This window comes from Ambystoma mexicanum, chromosome 2p, assembly GCF_040938575.1.
Source record: "Ambystoma mexicanum isolate Mex_15411 chromosome 2p, UKY_AmexF1_1, whole genome shotgun sequence".
Classification (NCBI taxonomy): domain Eukaryota; kingdom Metazoa; phylum Chordata; class Amphibia; order Caudata; family Ambystomatidae; genus Ambystoma; species Ambystoma mexicanum.
In genome coordinates, this window is record NC_090923.1 from 1,179,092,859 (window position 1) to 1,179,113,860 (window position 21,002).

The 21,002-nt window shown below is 44.0% G+C and overlaps 1 protein-coding gene across 3 annotated transcripts in view; it reads left to right on the top strand.

Moving 5' to 3' along the window:
- LOC138567295 (extracellular matrix protein 2-like) overlaps positions 1-21,002 on the top strand; it is a 510,028-nt gene that overhangs the window by 118,475 nt on the left and 370,551 nt on the right. For all 3 annotated transcript variants that reach the window (XM_069645351.1, XM_069645350.1, XM_069645352.1), the window contains one exon: positions 19,620-19,777. In XM_069645351.1, coding sequence (XP_069501452.1) covers positions 19,620-19,777 — 158 coding nt within the window. The remainder of the gene's footprint in view (positions 1-19,619; positions 19,778-21,002) is intronic.

Genomic DNA, 21,002 nt, shown 5'->3' on the forward strand with positions numbered 1-21,002 from the left:
AATCTGCTCCTCCATTTAGTTACCTCTATAAAAATTAGCAAAATTGCACCACCAAAAAGAAACGCTATGCGATGTCCCAAACACCACGGGGGGGGGGACAGGGTAATGTACACAAAATTTTTTTTGACGTTTTTGGAAACTGTTGTCCATTTCCTTTTTGGAATGCCCCAAATACACCCACCTGCGCGAAAGGTGGTTACTTTCAGTTCTTTCTAAATTCCATGGCTGTAGCTTCAGAGATGCATTGGTCATATGCAAAATGACCCACCACAAATAAGGGGTTTTTGCAGTTTCCAGCTACCTTGCCAAAGCGTGGCGGAGGCACTCAAAATACTGGTTGATTAACAGGATATTAGCCTACTTCTTTTGCATACGTTTGCTGCTGTTTCTTTTTTTAATGTAGTTTAGGCCTCTAATTTGTATCAATATTTTGAGACTCAAACACCTCTCTTAACCTATGAAGATTGAATTTGTTTGTCATGTGTGACCAGGTTTGAATGCTTTGCATTTTATTTGCATTTGCACTTTTTTGGGCTAGCTCCCGAAATAAAGTGTTTTGACTGACTGACTCCATAATGCCTTTAAGGAAGCTTTACACGAGTGAAGTGATGGGCGTTTTAATCTCCGGCCTTCACCCATGTAGAGTGCTCTGTAGAGCATAAGGGACAGCACGAGTCTTTGCATTTGCTAATAATGTAAATATTTTTACATCCTTTGCAAATGCAAATGCTACATTTGCGTTATTATGGAGTGAGTTAACATCACTCGATTCATAATGCAAATTCATTTTTAATTTATAATCTTTCTTACAGTTCTGGTTTTCTTTTGGGGGTCCTGGATGGTCCTGGAGATTAAGGGTGGGGGCTCCACCCCGGGTCCCCTGATGGGCGAGCCCCCACTGACTGTGTAAGTCTTGTCATCTGATATTAAATCTGAGCCGTCCGACCCAAGGACACAGAGCCATAAGTGAGGTTTCATTCTCAAGATGGATTTCAAGGACATGTTAGTCTCTGCTCATTCCTTATACAGACAGTATAAAAACAAAACAAAAAAACTGTAAAAGGTTATGCTCACATGCTTTTTAAAAGAACAGACCGCTCCCTGAAGATGAAATAGAGGGACTGGAAACACCCAGTGAGCTACTACATAAGAATATACAAAGGAGCTACAACTCGGCATGTAGGTTAACAATATTGCCTATTTGGGGATGGCGCAAACATGGAAAAGGCTAGGACGCACTGTAGAGATGCATGCCACTTTAAAGAAGTGTTCATACCTCTTCATGTGACCTTGCAAGCACATGAGTTGTTATGATTTCATGAATTTGAGCCATTGGTGTTTTGTGCAAGAGACAAGTAGCTAACATACAGGAAGAAGAAAATAGGAGTTCATAAATTAACAGTAACAATTCATAAAATATATAATTACATGTTTGAAGAAGACAAAGAGGGTCAGAAAAGAGGCAATCGTTAATTAAACATGATGGTTAGGATTAGAGGGGAGGGGCATAGTCACCACATGGAGGGCCATAGTATATGATCAAAGTGCTAGGCGTTTTGTCCAGTCAGTGGTCTCTGTACTCTTAGGGCAGCAAGCTCATTGGTTAACATTGCCAATATGTTTAGTTAGGTGACACTGGTAACCAAGGCCTGTGTCCCCCACAGTCTAACCCCAAGCCTGTTTGATTAAACCCACATTGATGTTAGGTAGGGGCTATGCCCCACTGGAGCTGTGACCTGATGATCTGACACTTGGCCAGCATTCAACCTCTTCCCTGAAGTCTCTCAGCAGAAAGGATATCACAACTGATATGCGTCTTATATCTTCTGTACTTAGCCATGACAATATTTGCCTGTTATTGGTATGGCTAAAATGGTGCTAATAAGCATAAAGCGCTGGATACTTCCATACTATCCATACGTGCCACTGCTTCTAGAGCCATTGGCCATATTCCAGCTCTTAAATAATACTGCCAGGGGCATCTCATTGCATCTTGCTAGCTCGGCCGGTTCAAGTACTTGAGGCTTATTTAGTAGTTGTGATGTGGTTGTGTGGGTGGTTCAGCCGAGCACAGAGCCTGCCTCACCACGCAATGGCATCTCCACAAATACACCATCCTAAAAGAAGCTGTGCATCATTTTAATCAAGAAGAACATGATACAAGTCGAAGTCCAGCGGAAACTTTATAACCTTTTTCACCAATTCTAAATGAAGTTCTGGGACCTGTAGTTGCCACGCGCTGTGAAATAAATTTAAACAGGCCCAAGTCGGCCAGACCTACCTTCATGCATAGTCTGAGGATGATTCAGAAATCTTAGACTCATATCCAGGATCAACAATTCAGCATCCTCTGACAAGGACTGCAAGTGCTGTGATAGTATGAGTAAAGGGATTCCTAGATGTGGTGAAGGGCATTAGGGGAGCAACACTAGACTGCACTTTGATCGACTTATGATATGTACCACTGAGTACCCGAAAGGCTGTCCAGCACAGTTGGGGTAGTGCAGAATTTGGGCTTCCAATTCATTTTGCTCTATCATTAAACCACAAATTGGACTGACTGCTTCATCTGGCTTTTTCAACGCACTCACCTTGCACAAGATGGAGCTGCTCCTTTTTACAGAAGCACTTCAAATCAGTGCGACTGCAAGTCTGCCATCTCTCGTTGATAATAGTAATTTCCTCTATTTGGGCATTCCCAAATATCTGTTGTGCCTTCCTCAGCTGGTGCAGGAGTGGCTTCTAGTTTGGCTCTGGCTGAAGGGAACCTCTTCCGGCCCAATTTCAGGACTTACATTGGTTGCCAATCACTCAGTTGATCACAGAGTTTTAAGCTCTTTTGGTACATGGTCAAGAAACCTCCATCTCTCATTAACAAGCTTCAATGATATCTTTCTGTTTCTTCAGTTCATAAACACAGTTTAGCGGGACTAGGGTTGGAGGCCAATCTTGCCCAGCGTTGGCACCGGCAATATGAATTTCTCTGCCCATCAAACTATGCTCCTATTCCTTTCAGAAGAAGCTTAACGCTGGCTTTCCCTCGAACCGGATTAGTCTCTTAACTCACCCCTTAACGATTTCTTGGAAGTTCCCCCTCCTCATCACCATGAGCCCCCCGTGTGGGCAAGTGTATCTTTAAATAAATAGATGGGACAAAATGTAGAAGTTGCCTGAGGAACAGGTGCAAGAAAACGAGAAGGCATTTGTTTAGGAGCGAAAGGTTTTCTTAAATGACCATTGAAAAGTCCTATGGTGCAGCTTAACAAATAGCAGGTGCATTTCAACTGGCCTGGATATAAGATGGCATTTGTCGTCTGGAGTGTTGGAGTGCAGATCAAAGGTATATCGAATTAGATTATAAATATGACTTTTCATAGACCAAAAGGTACTTGGACAGCAGGTGGACACCAGCACTGAAAAAGAAAATACAAGACACTGCCAAATCAGGGAGGCGGGGGCCTCTTCAAAGGACCATATATGTTGACCACCTTTACCACAAAGCTATAAAGACAACCATGAAAGGGATTATACCCTAAAACAAAACCACAAGGGCAATACTCAGGCCATCAATGCAAATATGCTGATAATATTTTTAAAAGGCAGTGTACAGCTTTATTTATTTTAAACCCTCCTGATTGTGCATCCCGTGGAATTACTGCATGGCAGCTACGCTTGTAATGTGTCACTTAAACCAGAGGAGGATGCAGCTCTTGCAGAGGACAATGTAACTCTAGAAGTAACTTGGGGTACATCTCCCCCAAATTCCTTATTTCACTTAGGGGAAGACTGAGGGATTACATGTCATTGATCAAAAATCGCTATTGCACACAGTTGAAACAAGCCATTGAAGCCATCATTCACTATGACATTTTTCATAATTAACTCACAGTGCAAAGTACCCGACTGATACAATTAACTAAGGGTGAAGACTTGCGTGTCTTCCTCTCCCTGAGTTCCACTACTCTCCATCCATCAGCCCTTCCCCTCCGAGCACTCAGCAGCGGTGTCTTACAAAAGATACAAAATAGTGATGAAAGTAGAACTCTGACTTAATCTTTACCACTGGCACTGCACTGGGCAGCTTCCATTGCATAGTTCTTTAACCCGGCTCTGTTATTACAGAAGGGGGAGACCAGCCTAGCCCCTTCCTGCTGTTGATTGGGATTTTTTGAGGACCACCAGTCAGGGGCAGATGGATTTTCTAGGCACAGTAAGCATGGGACCCACTTGAGGGCATGCCCCTCCACCCTTGGAACCTCACAGTAACTGCAAAAAAGTGATGAATGGAAAGATTTGAATTGAATTTTACCAATAGCAGTTCTCTTGGAAACTTTCATATCATTGTGTATGTAGCCACTCTGTGCCATTACATAAGAGGATCACCATGGGCAAATCAGTCTTGGTCCTGCCACCAGTGAGAACAGTCCTACCACATTTCTAGGTCACATTTCCTCTTCACATGAATACAACCAAATCACAGGCATGCTCTGATCACGCCTTTTCAAAAAATGTATATACACCCCTAGACACCAGGAAAACTTATAATAATGTGCAGGCCAAGGCCCTCTTGTCACAAATCACAGATATTTGTTTTTAAATATCACTTTAGACAAATGAGTACTGCCAATACCATTCACTAAGGCTACTGCATAAACCTAGGCCGCAAAGCCCAGAAAACTTCCCAGAAAATATTGTGTAACTGTATATTACAGAAGTGGTCAAAGCTCAGAGAGATGACCGGTTCTACCTCTTGCAAAAATGCATTCCACTTACCATCGGATTCCAAAAAAGGAAAATCCCAGTTCTCTCTCTCTGTTTACTCCCATCCACTAGGTCAGAGATTAATGATGATGATCTGTAGAAAGATGATTCTCCACCAGAGGCTCGACAAGAGCAAGCATTGCCATTGGAAAGCAATGGCACTGAGGTGGAAGCGGAGAATGCCGCCGCCTATACAGAAGCTGGAGTAGTCACCCACATGTATACAGCCACTTTGCGAAACAGACCTCCCTTTACAGATCTGACAGCTCATCACATCATTATATGCCAACCAGAACTCCTCCAGCACCATCCCATGCTGTTCTGACTATAATTTTGCAATGGATCTCTTGTTGTCCTCCTTTGTAAAAAATGCTGGCGTCTGGCACCTCATGGGAAAACTTGATCACCACTGGGAAGTTCCCGAGCAACGTTTTCTCTCTTGCAAAGCGGTACCGGAACGTTTCAGTGAGGTTATGGCTACGGTGGGGCAGGCACTAGCGCAGCTTTCGAAATGACAAGGTGCTGGGAGCTACTTAGCCCCAGGCTATATCCTAGGAGACCCTGGTTGGCTTGACACCAACAGCTACCAGGAGATACTTTTGACTCCCAGGCCATCTGATACCATACACACATACCAATGTGACATTAACTCTGTGTGTTTGGGAATAGGCATAATGGATCGCTGGGACATATGCTGAAAACATTAATAACATAATGGGTCAGCTGTAATCAACATAAAGGTATGTTTTGCATTTCATGTGGAAGCTACAGTTGCAACACACTAGGTACCAGCTCTTCATTCCTCAGAGGCAGCTGCTGCTCACTTTGCAATGCCGGATCCCAGCTGCTTTTAGGTCCTGCTTATCAAACCCTTATTTTGATCCCTGCACTACAGCAGTCAGTGGGGCAACATGTCCACTTCACCATAGAGATGTGGACCAGTGGTAAAACATTGACTCCATGGCTGTAACAGCCAAGAGGGGTCCCGGATTAATTGAGGGGACAGCAGGTGTGTGCAATTCATCACCAGACAGCATTGCACATGCAAGGATTTCAGGGTAGAAGCCACAGGGGAGTTGACTTCTGGGAGAAAGTGGGAGCACATTAGCTAAGGCATCAAAGTGTTCATTTGAACTTTGTTTCACCAAACAATGGATGTCCCAGTTTAGGAATTGGCAAGACAATGCATGTCCCATGCTTTGCACTTGACCTTCACCTCATGGTCTCACGCTTTATTAGCAATTGTGATCCTGCAAAAGAAATGGTTGCCCTTGCTCAAAAGCTCAGCTCCTATTTCAGCCATGCTTCCGTGCCAAAAATGAACTGCACCAACTGCAAGTGCAATGCAAGTTGCTGCTGCACAACCTGAAGACCTCTGTGGCCACTCATTGGAACGTTACTTTGCACATGTATCTATTTATTTTATAGAGGAGGAACAATGCTCTTTTAATCACAAAAGAACATACAATAGATAACAAATCCGATTTGACAGGAAGCAGTGAGCTTCTTACAATGAGGTGAGTTTGAGGGACATTCTGGCCAGGTTGTGGAGGGGAGTAAATGGAACAGTAACCCGGAGACAATACATAAGTGGACATACATAGATTAAGGGCAACCAACATTGGGCATTTTCAAGTGCAGGTAGGCAGTACGGCCAGCTCTGCTCAGCATGTGACAATAATGGTTGAAGTGCTAGAATGGAGGCAGAAGAAGTGAGAGAAAGAGGCAGGTTAGAGGTGAGGGAAAAACGTTAGCTAGCAGGCAGATGAGAGGTAAGTTAAGAGGGTATCTCAGAGGCGAGGAGGTAGGCTTTTAGTTTGGTTTTAAACAAATCCTTGGGGACTGTTTCTCAGATGTCCGGGGAAGAGAATTCCATGCAAGTGGAGCAAGAAGAGAGAAAGAGCAGAAGCGAGAGGAAGCACAGGAAGGGGAAGCAGCCACAAGGGTAGTCGACGAGGCAGATTGGAGACTACGAGGAGGCTTATAGGGGAGGATAGAGGAGGATAGATACAGTGATGCCTTACCGCCGTGGATAGATTTGTGAACCAGGAAAATCATTTTAAATCTTCCCCTGTTTTGTATCATCAGTCATCCAGCCTGGCAATGGTACGAGGAAGTAGATGTGAAGTGAGGGAGTTCAAAGAGAGTCCTGGTAGCGAAGTTAATGATCTTGTCAAGAGGACAGAAAGCGTAGTTGGGGAGACCAAAGAAGATGATGGCACAGTAGTCCAGCCCCAGAAGAGTAGGGGGGAGTGTCAGGTGGGAACTGGATAGGCAGAGAAGTGATGAGAGAGAGCTTTTGGCAGGGAAGAAGAGTATCTATGTTTTGGTAGAGTTCACCATCAGAGAGTGCAAAGCCATCCAGTATTTAATGGCAGAAGAGAGTTGGACATTTCGATAGAGAGATCAGAGGAGAGTTCAGGAAAAGAGAAGAGGATTTGGGTGTTGTTTGCAAAGAGTTGGTATGAGAACCCAAAGGAGGAGATTAGTACCTCAAGTGCAGATGCAGGGTCATCATTTAGGGGTCACCAGAGGTCGCAACTGTGACCTCTGGGGTCTTCCTTGTGACCTGTAAAAAAAAAAAAATCTTTTTTTGTAATGCAAGCTTCTGGGCTGTGGCCAGCACTATGGGACTCTTTTCTTCTGGAGTGGCTGGCTTTCTTGTTCAGGCCCCTTAAAAAAAGAAGAAATATAAGAACAGGAGTGCCCCAAGTCTAACACTTTTAGCAATGACCCTAAATAAGAAAGAACAGGAATACCAAATAATGTGTCTTTCTGGAATTCTATACAATAATTGCTGGACTCATTAAATGTTTATTTCAGGCACACTTCATGGAGTGAGCCACTGATTTAGTCTGTTCTTAAATGCCTCAACTCAGCCTTTCATCCTTCTGAGGTCGATAAATGAGTACCAACACAGGTTGGGTGATACTGGGTGTATATTTTTTTTATATAAAGCGCTTAAGCGTAAATGCTAAATAATAACACATCATTACCATTTGGTCATGGAGGTCTGCTTGCATTCACAGTAATTTGGTAATATGGGCCTATACACACTGATCTTAATGATACATATGGCGATCCATTCTTGTATGAAATGTACATCACATTATAGTGATATCGTAACCATATTTTTCGTAGTGTACAATGCTATGTGATGCCACTTCCTGTTTTGTCAACGGGTTTCCCGCGATATTACTTCAGGAGGGGGTCAAATGACATCACTTCCTGTGATGTCCTCAGAGGTCAAGGGTCATGTGATGTCACTTCCGCTACCCCTGGCATTTTGGTGAAATGACATCCCTGTGCAGATGTCTAGAGTGTAAAGAGAAGCAGACCCAAGACAGAGCCTTGTGATACACCAACAGCTAGAGGAGTTGCAAGGTGTTGGTGCTCCAGGAGACAGAGAATTGGCGAGGTGCAAGGTAGGACTGAAACGTGCAAGGGCTTGATCGCGAATACCAGGAAGAAAAAGTGTGTTAAAGAGATCTCAGTGAATGACAGTGTCAAAAGCAGCAAACAGGTCAAGGAGGTTTAGTATAGATGATAGCTTTGAGTACATAGCAGTGGCGATGAAGTTGGACACATTCATGAGAGCAGTTTCCGTGCAGTGACAGGAGCAGAAACCTGCTTGTAGGGGGTCTAGAATGTTGTGGATGTCTAAGAAATTGGTAAGATGGTTGAACACAACCCTTTCAAGCACTTTAGATTAGTGCGGAAGGAGAGACACATGGTGAAAGTTAGCCGGTATGTTCGAGTCAGCCTCTTGCTTTTTTAGGAGTGGGATGACTGTGGCTGTTTTGAAAACAGAGGGAAAGCAAGCAGAGTCGAAGGACAGATTGAAGAGTTCAGCGAGGTGAGAGGCCATTATAGGGTCCATAGGCTTGACTAGCTGAGGACCAAGAATGTCTAATGGGGCACAAGAGGGGTTAGCCTTCATCAATAGAGAAAGCACTTTGTCAGTATTAGTGTGACTAAAGTGGGAGATGGAGGCAGAGGATGATGGTAGAGTAGGTGGAGAGTAAAATGTAGGAGGGAGTGTGAGGAAGGTCAGGGGAGAGGCTCTAATTTTGGAAATGTTTGCAGCAAAGTATTCAGCTAGGTCATTAGCTGTGAGAGTGGAGATGATAGCCACAGACTTAGGAGGAGTGAGTTTAGGGTGTCCTTTAGCCGGAGAGGATGGTTGGAGTGAGAGTCAATGACGTTTAGGTAGAATTCCCTGTTAGCTTTACCAAGAGTGGACTTGAGAGAGTTCAGGGCAGAGAGGTAGAGTTGCAGGTCCTTATGCAAGTGGGTACACCTCTATTTGCACAGTAGCCAACTCATGTCTGTGCAGAGAGAGCATATGAATGGCGTGGTCCATGGTTGAGGGTGCTGAGACTTAGGGGTGTAAGTAAGCAGTGGGAAGTGAGAGGAGAATGAGTCATATAGTAGAGATTGGAAGCTGGAGAAGGCAGTGTTGGTGTAAGAGGTATCGGGTGTGAAAGAGGAGAGTGAGAACATTTAGGTCAGAGAGACAGGGAGGGGGGGGGGGTGCCAGAAGGTTTACACTTCCTTTTAGTAATAGGTGAAGTCAGTGGTGAGGAAAGGTCAGAGGTTGGAAAAGAGATGGTGGTGGTAACAATTGAGTGATCAGATATGGATGGTGTGACAGTAGTATTAGTGGCTGAGAGAGAGGTGGAGATGAATAAGAGATACAAAGAGTTACCCGCTGTGGAGGTATGTACGTTATGGATAGAGGATAGAGTGTGGTCACCAAGAAAAGAATAAAGTTCAGATTTCTGAGAAGTGGTTGGAGAGGGAAGGTTACAGTCACCTAAGAGAATGAGGTGATGTTTAGGGGAAAGAGAACCAAGGACACCAAAGATCATAAAAGATTGGTCCAGGGTGATAGATGGAGATGATGTGAATTGTTAAGGATTCTAATGGGACAACACACACCAGACCAGGACTCTGGCTACTGGCCTACGATGCAGCGCACAACTAAAACACTTTTACTTTATTTACTGAGAATTCAGATTGAGATGGTACCCAACCCATCTCACACCCCCTTTTACAAATACCCCGGGTCATACTGGGCCATGAACCAGGCCGGTGGGTTATAATACAATATGTATTTATTTTAAAATTCAAAAGAAATCACACAAAATTAATATTGGGCAGCAATCACCAGTGGGCCAATAATAACACTGTAAAATGATAGAATACACTTAGTTTCACCTTCTAATATAACATACACAAAGCACAAGTGATTGAGAGCAAAGTTACTTTTTTGGGTAGATGGCACCCAAGTTAAGATTTTGCCCTGCAATACTCCCTCACACCCCTCTTAACTGAATTTTGTGTGGATAGAAAGGATTAACAAGGAGTCGGGTATAGTAGGCAACAAACAGAATCAAAATACGACCTCCCCCCACGAAATGGGTGGCAAACTTTTAAAAACCTTTGCAATTTGAACAAAATAGCACTCAGAATTAATAAATATTTGTTTTAGATGTGCGGTTGAATGAATGAGGTTGCAATGAGTATGAAAGTATCAGAGATGCAAGAACACGAGCAAACTACAAAGCAATGTCCTAACCGCAGGCATACAGTTCAGAAAATCGACTTGGGAATGAAAAACACAGTGCAGCCAAATCACACGTGGAGAAATTGCATTTTCTTATTTTCACAGGTTTAAATGTCAAAACGGTTTGAAAAACTGGTTGAATAGACACAATCGGAATGCAGTTATAATGCTAACAGACAGATACACATCACAGGAATAATAAGAAAGTGAAAGGATAACTCTAAATGAATGACAGGAGGAGATTCTTATTAGGAAAGGAAATTTGGTTTTAAAAATGAAAGCAGCGGGCAAGGAAAATCGGTTTGGAAAGGAAATGACAAATTTCACTTAAACTAGATTTTAGTGACTAGCTTGTTAAAGAAAGACACGGCACACTTGCAGGTTTATTTTCAAGGTTGACCTATTCACGCCGCGTTCAGCTCCATTTGGGAATTAATTAAATTATTCAAAATATGACTAAGGATTTATGCAACGGACCATAAGGATGGGAAAGAATAACGCTAACACTTGGAAATCAAGGAACAGGATACACAGAGGGTTCTAACAGTTTCTAAGGATTTTTGCTAGGGCAGTGATGGGATGTCAATGGGATTGGACCTAATACAAGGTACACAGCAAGGGATACAGTTTGTGGTTGCTGGGGGAAGGGAAATACTCACAACAAGCATTTGAATGGGGTAGCTTGGGCAGCGGACGGGGTGTTTGAACAGCAAGGTAAGGTCTGGTCACTTGGTCACTGTACACCATGGCAGGCTCACCTAGAAGCGAACAGCTGGGCCTGGTCTGGTCACTGGACAGTAAGGTGGATCAGCTGGGCTCTCCCTGAATGATTGTGAATTTTTGTGGGGTTTTTCTGGCTGAGTGGTTCTGTCTGGATAGGGTCAGCTAGCCCTGGCCTGGCAGTGGAATCTGGAATCTTGCTGGGTAAGTAGTAAATGTCTGTATCTCGGGATGCACAGGAGCTGGAAAGTTCAGAAGAGTGTGTGTGTCCAGATGTCTCCCCATGCCGCCCCTTTATGTAATGAGCATGATATCACAGGATTTTACTATGGGGTAGAACTTAGCTAGACCTACCTCTAAGAATCGTATAGGTCAGCCTATGTATATCACCTCCTCCCTAGAAGCAGATTGGACTGAAGGAGGGGACTCAGCTTTATGGGGTGTGTTTTATGAGGTACAGAGCCATCCACAGTCACTTTGGCCTAAATCAGTTATGACACAAAAATGTACCTTTTAACAATTGTTACGCTTTTGAAAATCACATAGGCAAATTACATATTTCACACAGAGCATGGCATTCCAACTCCCAAGTTTGTACCATGTCGTTCTAATGATCTTTCACAATTTTTGGTGGGAAATATTTCACCTAAAATTCTACAATTTTACATATGTGTTCCTATTATCACAGAGCATGTTTGCATTAAATTTCAAAGTTGCACCAAGTATACTTTTCCCATAAATCACATTTTCCTGCTGTTTGTAACAGTCTCTCGATTACTCTCTCACTTGGGGTCCTTTATACTTTGCTATTAACATTTCCTTGGCCCAAGTCAACAAGTGTCTCCCCTTTTCTAGGGCTTGTGCCTTGGTTACAGCCCAGCTGTGGCCCCACTGATTTTGCCACCTGCCCCTTCGCACCCCTTCTAGACTATGGCCCTCTTTGCTTCAACAATGCGTGTATTATATTTAGGGCTTCTCTTTGTCTTTTCTCCTCCTACTCCTCCGTCGCCCTACTCCATATGTAACCTCTCTCTACCTCTGCTGTTCTTTTCCTTTCACTCTCCACCTTTATCCTCCAACCTCCTCTGGTGTCCGCATTTCTTTCTCCTTCTCTGTCCTTCTCAAAATTCCAACCTTTCCTTTTTTTGGTGTTCCCCACTTTCCCTCCTGCCCTCCTTTTATATTCCAACTTCCTCTCTTGCAGCTTTTCTTTCTTTTTCCTCCTTCTATGTCCCTTTGAAAATGCCAACATTTATCTAACTAGTTCTTCCTCCTCCTCTCTGATAGTTTCTCTCTTCAGCACAAACATTTCCCTTTTGTTGCCCCCTTCATCCACTCTCATGCTCGCTCTCTCGTCTTACATTCACACTGTTTCCTCATCTCCAAATTCCCACATCCTAAGGTTGGGAAGGCTCCCTTTTATGCTTGTGATCTCTGGATAATTGTACCAATAATGGATGCGTTTGGCCACCTCTGCCCTCTCATTATCTGTGGCTGCATTTGTTCAGGACTTGATATGCTGCCCATGTCCCCACTGGCCATGTTCCTGTCATGGCATTCACCTGGTCTTAAACTGGCTCCCCTTGCTCTGTGTGTTTGCCAATGTTGCCAAGAGAGCTTCTGTATGTGGGCATTTGTGGTTTCTTCTGTTCTCCCTGTATCTGTTTTTTGTTGATAAGATCGCGATTGTGGTCCATCCTGCAAACCACTTTTGTGTGCCTGTCATTTTCTTGCCAAGCTAGCTGGAAACGCAACCTGAGCATGCAAGGGAATTTCAGCACTATCCATCTGTCTGTCAAAATGGGGTTTTGGTTTTAGATGTGTGGTCCGATAATAGAAGTCAGGTATGGAGAGAAGCCCTGGAGGCTCTTCACTTGGGGTTGACTTAAAAGAGGGGCCCTTCTAACTCAATTTCAAAGCTCTAAAGTTGTGGCCTCATCACATACCCTTCCCCTTGGTCCCTCCTAGGTATGTACACATCAAAGCATCTATGGTTCACCAGCCCTTTCCTCCTCATACAACAGTTGGAGTTCTCTGGCGAGGCCACAGGGTCTTCAAAGTCAAATGTCCATGCGCTCTTAATCGTTTTCTCCTTCCACACCCACACACAAGATAGGGCGATATTAGGGCTGTGCGATACATCGAGTTTTGAAGATATATGAATATATTATCAAAAGCGATACAAGAATAGAAAATATTGATACGTTTGATATATACATATATATATATATCTGTCACCCATTAAATTAAGATGATGACAAATCAGTATGACCAAATGTCACTTAATGCCTACTTCAGTGCACATTGGTTAGAGTTGTGTTTTGCATTTACTGTTCAGTATTAGTACTGTTGGCATCTAACATGTAGGTGGCTTACAACTGAGCATTTTACCCACATAAACAATATTGAGATATATATCATATATAGGCACTCAGCCCACAAATATTGAGATATGACTTTTGGTCCATATCGTCCAGCCCTAGGCGGGATTAACATTTGTGGCAAACTTGTCTAATTTTGGGGTTTCTTCCATAGCTCGGGCACAGGGCGTGTCTACCCATTGGTGGAATGGGGGAAGATTGGTCCCTACCACTTTTCTTGTGTGTAGTGTAATGAATCAGGAGTAAGACACGGACACAGAGACATTGCGATGATTGCTATAGACTTTTAATAAAGTAAAAGAAGGGTTGGATAAAGACCTATCTCGCCCTAACACTATGAGGGGTTTCCCTGCCTCAACGAAACTTAAAGATTTCAGTGCCAGAATGTCGAAATAAACAGAGTTCTCTGTCATGTGTTCAGAATCCTATCCTGGCGCTTACAGCTAACCCTAAGAAAAAGTGCAAAGGGACAAAGTCTTTCAACTGGCTATCTGTAGTATTCCTTAATGTTCCAACATAAAGTTACAAAAGGGGCACAAATGAACAAATAAGTAAAGTTCCTCAAGGTTTCACAACTCTAAGAACAATGGGGGAAGGTCTTCCCTTCCCTCGAGTTTTCAGCTTCTCTTCAGCTCTCTGCCACACTTCTTTTCCTTCGCAAAAGACAACTTTCCAAACAAGTGGGTATGGTTCCCTTCCCCTAGCATCACACGCTCAAGGGTTCTTCCTCACCCCTTGACTTTACTCCACAGTTCATAGTTATTTTACAATTATTCCAGTTATGGGGTATGATTTTCTTCTCCTAGATTTCACACTCTTGAATCGAGATGTGGGTCTCCAGACTTATATTCACTTTGATCTGGTTTACTCTCCTGCCAGGCCTTCATAATATTTGCACATTTGCCTGGTATACTCTCATGCCAGAACTTCACAATATTTGCTTTACATTCAGTTTCGCCTGGTTTACGCTCTTGCCAGGACTTCACAAGGTTTGCTTTACAATCAGTTTGGTCTGGTTTACTCTCCCGCCAGGACTTCACAATATTTCACACTTGCCTGGTATACTCTCCTACAAAAAAAGCAACATGGACCAATAGAGTAAAAGATGACATGATTCTGCTTTGGTTTACAAAATCTTCTCACAATATTCTGTTTTATTTACATAACACAAGCAATTGATACTTGCTAATAAATGCTTTCATAATCAAAAGAAACTCAGCCAGTAAACAACTTCTCCTATCATTCATCATTCATACCTCAATCGTACATAACATCTTCAAACCAACACATATTCACACAAGGGTATTCATTATCGCTAAACAATATAATTACATTTTTAATTCAAGTTCAACACTCTTGTATGTTTCAGATGTGACTCTCTGTGGTTGTTACAGAGAATTCTTTGTCTTGTTGACACGTGTTTTGGTTGTAGTTCACTGTGGGCGGAGACCACCTTGCCCCAATATTCTAAACAACCTTCCTCAGGACAGAGTGCAACTAGCCAATGTGTGTTGCCTCGTGATAGGATGGATGAGCCTCTGAATCTCCACTGTGTATTCAGCCGGGGGTGGCTTGATTGTGGAATCTATCCCTCTGTTCAATTTGTCTGTATAAAGGTGTAACCATGAACTGCCTTTGCACACTGATGATTGTCAGTGGGATTGAGAGGAAGAAGAGCAAGCAAGCTTTGAAGTGCCCTTTGTCAGTTTCAGTTTGGACAAACTGGTCACTGAGAGTTGGTGCATTTACGATTGGTAGCCATCATGTGGTGTTGATGCATGATTGGGTATGGGTTGTGTTCATGTCGGTTGTTGAGAATTGCGTGCAGTCAGTGGTGCGGTAGAGGTATGGTTGTGTTCAGTCCAGAGTTTGAGGGTGGGTATGCTGAATGTTGACTTTTACGTATTGTTAGTTAGTGGCAATACATTTCCTACCCCCAGCAATCCATTCAAGTGTGACACACTTCCCACCCTGAAACAATCCATCTAGGTGTGATACATTTCCAGCCCCCAACAAACCATCTCAGGGTACAGAACCCGGCATGATACAGATGTTTCACAGTACCTGTTTAAGGGGGAAGCAGGGATCATAAGGCCTAGGTATACTATCAGACCAGATGCATACCATGGCTAATCTACACACACAGGTTAAGTGTAAAATATGGCTAATTCACACAGTTCGGCTACATGCAAGATGAGGCTAACCCCTGCCCCCAGATCGGGTCATTTCTCCACCAAAGGATGATGATGCTGCTGATGCAGCACTAGGCAGGCCCATGCACATGAGCATGGAGACCCAGGATGGGTGCATGGCCCGTCAACAATTCATTGAGAACTTTTTCTGAGTACCCCTTTCACTCTGCACTTCCCTTGAACCTTACTGCATATGATGCGCACACACAATAAATAATTGCAGCAAAAGAAGGTATGTTCACTCATTGTTTCAAGTGTAAACTATTTTGTATTGAAATTACAACACCTTGTGCCCCCTCCCCACACGCCCCTTCCCCCACCCCACACGTCCCATCCCCATACACCCTCCTCCCCCTCGCCTCACACACCATCCCAACACAACCCCTTCCCTCCCCACATACCCTGTACAAGGGGTGGGTGATGGTAGAGTGCGGGTCGGATCCTGGGCTGCCTCAGCCATGGCCGATATATTCTCATTGCCCTCGCTGACCCTTTGGGCAAGCATGACCAGGGCAGCAGAGGTATGCCCTGGGCCTGTGCGTTCCTGCGGCTGCTGGCCTGTATATATTCTCACAGCAGGCGTAACTTGTTAAGCTTCTGCTGTGCCAGTTCTGATATAGCTCTGTGCTGCTCTTCCATTGCATGGAGCCGCACATCCATGTCCCAGATGTTGGGCAAGGGTCGACGAGGGGGGCTGAGGGGGGCTGTGCAAAGTGTCCGGGCTGAACGATGGGGTCGGGTAGGTGGTGTGGTCCTCCTCCTCGTCCTCTGATGTGCTGTACTGGCCACCTTGGTGTGGTGGCTGGTGTACCCATGGTGTTGTGGAGGGCACAGGAGGGCCGGTGGGGCCACTGACCACAGGTGTGTTTCTTCTGGCAGCTGTATCCTGGAAGTGCTGACACTCTGCAGCTGTATTTCCATAAAACTATGGTGCAAATGCATTCCCTTCAGTGTTTTCATCGTGAGGGTAGCCCCTTGAACCTCCTTCAGGTGCTACTCCAGCTTGCCCAGATTTGCGGTGTCTGGCTCAGAGTGCAATCTCCCAGCTAAAATACTGTTCCAGCACCCTCTAAACCAAGTTCTGTTTGTTACAGAATGCGTCCTTATGCCGTTAGAGGCACTCGGGTAAGTGACCTGCTGTCATGCGTGCTTGGTGGTCAGATAACTCACAATTTAACTCACTCTTCTTTAGTTGCTATTCGCCTTCCTAGCAGTTCTTCCAGGGCGTTCTGGTCTTGATGGAAAACCTGTGAGATTTGCTCTAGCCATACAAGTCAGGAGGTTTGGTCTCTGCTGTTCCTCAAGGCCATGCAGCCCTGAAAGCCATTTGGATACATTGAGCCGGTCTTAGTCACACCTTCCCAAGTGGAGGTTGGCTCTTGGAGATTTTGGCCCAATGAGATTTCTTAGAGTGGTGGACTAGCCAGATGAACATTTTTGGGAAAGGCCCCTATAGCAAGTGGCATTCGGCCAAATCATCTTAAAAGCTGCTGAGTGCTACTGTGTGAAGGCCCAGCGGTTGAGCAGTTGTCTTATTTCATTGTTTGCTGTTATGTCTTCGGTATCCTAATTACCCTACAGCGTGATACACACAACACTGATACTGTAGGTTGATTTGTACTGCATAGTAATTATTGTGGGTTGTCAATAACTACGTATATTTTGCGGATAGCCTATCTTTTGACTGGTTTTCGTTATATTGCATACATTTCTTAAGACTGGCTTCAGGATAATCTGTGTAAGACACTTTAAAAGCTGAGGATTGTGTTTTCGACTGTCAGGACCCACAGGCCACATCAGGGCCCTGTGTCACAGCCTGAAGCTGTTGAAGTTTCTCACTCCCCTAATTTAGTCCATAAACATGTGATATTTGAATTGCCTCGTTCTGGTCCAGGCCACTGGCCTGAAATGACAGAGCGAGGTAGGCTGACACAAGGTGGTCTGGAGCCAAGGTTTCCCACCTGGTACTGTCAGTCTATGGCTACACGGTTGGCTCTTGCGTGGATGAGGGAGGCAGGTAAAACACTTAGCAGGGATGATATCATTCATTTTGGGCACCCCATCACCCAGGTTTCTGTTGGAAGTGGGCATTCATGATTTATGAATGGGGTAATAGGAATCAGTTTGATTATTTTGTGAATGGAGGATACCATAGGGTCAATGTGCTGGTCTTGGAAGCAAGACCACGCAGAGCAACAGATGTTGCAATCCTGGATCTGCGCTTAGAAACGGAACTCAGGTACGGTATTAGGCGCGTTATAAAATAAATAAATAAATACATCTCTCTTTTTGAACATCTTAAATTTAGGAGGCCTGGCAAAAAGGGGCCAATTCAAATTCTGCCATTGCATAGTTGTGATTTTAATGTGTTTATACTTCGAAAACTTAACTTCTGTGCATGTCATGTGTGTCTACTGCAAGTGCAAAGCTGGTAAATTTGACTTACGCACTGTTTTCTCAAGCAGGAGTGTTTGTTAGCTTTATTCACACTTTTCTTTTTAAGACAATGGTTGTTCTTTGAGTTAATCACAACTTTCTTTTTAAGGTGACACAAATGTGACTAAAATCATTTACATCAGGCAATGCTGCTGGTGCCTTTTCTTGCACAGAGGCGTTCTTTAAAGACTTAACAACACTGTCTAGCCTGGACCCTTCAGCCATTGCATATCCTGGATGGAGGATTTTAGTATTAAGGAAAAATAGGTGGTCATATATGGGGGAGCCTGTTGCGGAGGGGGGGGGAGGGTGGTGTAGCTGTCACCTTGTGGGATGTATCATAGGGATAGGGGTCTGCGTAGGAATGTGTCATAAAGCGTCTGTAGACCTGTGACACCCCGCCCACCACTGCTGAGCAGGTACTGCATATGTCCTCTGAGGGGTCCCATGTCAAGTAATCTGTAGTGCAGCCATTGAAGCATCCCCCCAGAAGTGAAGCCTGACCCAGTTGCTCGCTTTATTTTCTAGCCATTTTCTCTATAAGAGGCTTTTCTTTTTGGATAGTGAAGGGATTCATCTTCAAAACTATATATGTAGAGCTTTAGCAATGTGTTAAAAGTAATTCATCCTAAGAGGCACGTGTCCAAAGGAACATTACAAAAGTCTCTCAAACAGACTAACATGCACGCCCTCATAATGTAGGCCTTGGGAAAAAATATATCCTATACTTTCCTCTGTTTAAAATGAAAGACCGGCTCCACTGTATCGCCAGTTGCAATGATTGCACCTCGCTGAGTGCGACACCAATTGAGAGTGTCAAAGGAGCAGCCAATGGAAACCTAGTTATTGCCAGGGAGTGAACTTCTCGCTTTGAACTGAATTCATTATGCAAGCTGATAGCAGCACGGAACCAGGGAGCAGCTCTGTCATCCATAGGCAATAAAATACATGACAGGATTTCATGAGAATAGGCGCTTGTCTAGAAATCTATCCAATTTCCCTGGGAGGGAAGGTCTCGGCTTCTCAGCTGCTCCACCTAAGCTGCCTTCTCTGTGATATCCACACAACCCACCGCCTGAAAGATAGCTTAGTGGCTGGCTCAAGAGCCCATTGCACATGCCTAAGCTCGGCCTTGGGTCATTTATATATTTATTTAATGTGCATGCGTAAGGCGCTTATACATCAAGTCAATTGTGTTTCAAAGCGCCCACAGGGCAGCAGGGAGGGAACATGGGAGGGAAAGCAAATATGACAATGGAAGACAGAGGCGGACCTACTAGGCCTTGTGAGTATTCAGAGCGTGCAAGTGCAGAGAGGGAGAAGGCCAAGGGAGTGGGGTGGGGGTAAGTGTTGAGTGTATCAAGACGGAAGTGCTAGAGAGGTTTAAATCCCACTGGGACAGCCGTTCATTCTGCATAGGGTGATACATGGACAATCGTAAAGTTGTATAGTAACACCTGGTCATTTGGGCACCACGAGATAGTGTAGTTTACGGTGCCCAGTATATCGATGGTCAAAATATGTGATATTCTCATCTCACTAATGCTGGTCTAATTTCAGGACTCTACAAGCTGTTGACCCTTGAACTAGAGGGCAATCACTTTCATGATGGCAACGTATTTCCAATGTCCTTCAAACCCCTGCGCAGTCTCATCTACCTGCGGCTGGACCGGAACCGGTTTCGAGCGGTACCTTCGGGCCTCCCTGCATCCCTTCAGGTGAGTATACTCATGCGAGAGGGTTTGGTTCCACTCATTCTAAGCAGCACCATTCGCACATCTTTGATTTCAGATATACATTATGTGGGCCCTGCTTCTAATCCACTTCACCTGGAACTATCCATGTTCATTAATCACGCAACCCATTGCCGCCCAATTGTTGGGCAGAACACTACATGAGCCATTTGTCTCACAAGCTGTGCTTAGAAAGCCAGTACAGAGCAGCGGTATTAGCATAATTGACCTAAAAACATTTGACCAAAAACATTTGATCACATTTTTTTGACCCTTTTTTAGGTCAAATTTAATTATATATATATATATATATATATATATATATATATATATATATATATATATATATATATATATATATATATATATATATATATATATGGGGGTGGGTAATGGTATAGATTAGGTTGAGGGGAAGTGGGTTGGGCTTGCAGGGGGTCTCCCCGCGTATTTTAGACCAAAAAAATGACAAATAAATGTGATCAAATGTGATTAGGTCAAATGTTTTAGGTCAAATGTTTTAGGTCAAATAGACCCAAACCCGTAGCAGCCCCACTATTACCTAAACTGCCCCGATAAATTGAAAAGAATCATAAACTAAGAAGAAAGACTCATGATGAAGACGGCAAGCATAAGTCCAAGAATTGAACAGGCTGATATCCTAACCGTGGTCTGGATAAGAAACTAGTTTCACAATGACAACATCAAAGAGTGATGATAAGAGGCAGCCTAGCATTGGCCCACACCACCCTGATCGTCAGAATAGACGCCGCTCAAAGCGGATTCAAGGATCAAGTTCATAACCACAGTCATGATCCATAAACTTCTGCAGGCACAGGCCTCCACCCAAATAAAATATACATTCCTAAAGTCCATCCTATAAACTGAGGTCGGCTGCCCATCATAAAATGAAAGCCACACCAAGCACGAAGGGAAACAGGGGAAGAAAAATATTTAAGGTCCCAAAGCCACAAAACAATTCTAAACACGATTTTTTCGTAGCTTACATGGCATCACTGCCAGTGAATCTATGACCTGTCACACCAGACCAGCCCTGCACTAAGAACCTTGAATAAACACAGCAAGAAGCTTCTTTCTGGGCACCTGAGGCTTTAAGAAAGCTACAACCAAGAACACACATATGCACATTTGCACAAGGCTCTAGAGGTGAACTTGCTCACGCTGTGGCTCCATATAAGGATTGCCTCAC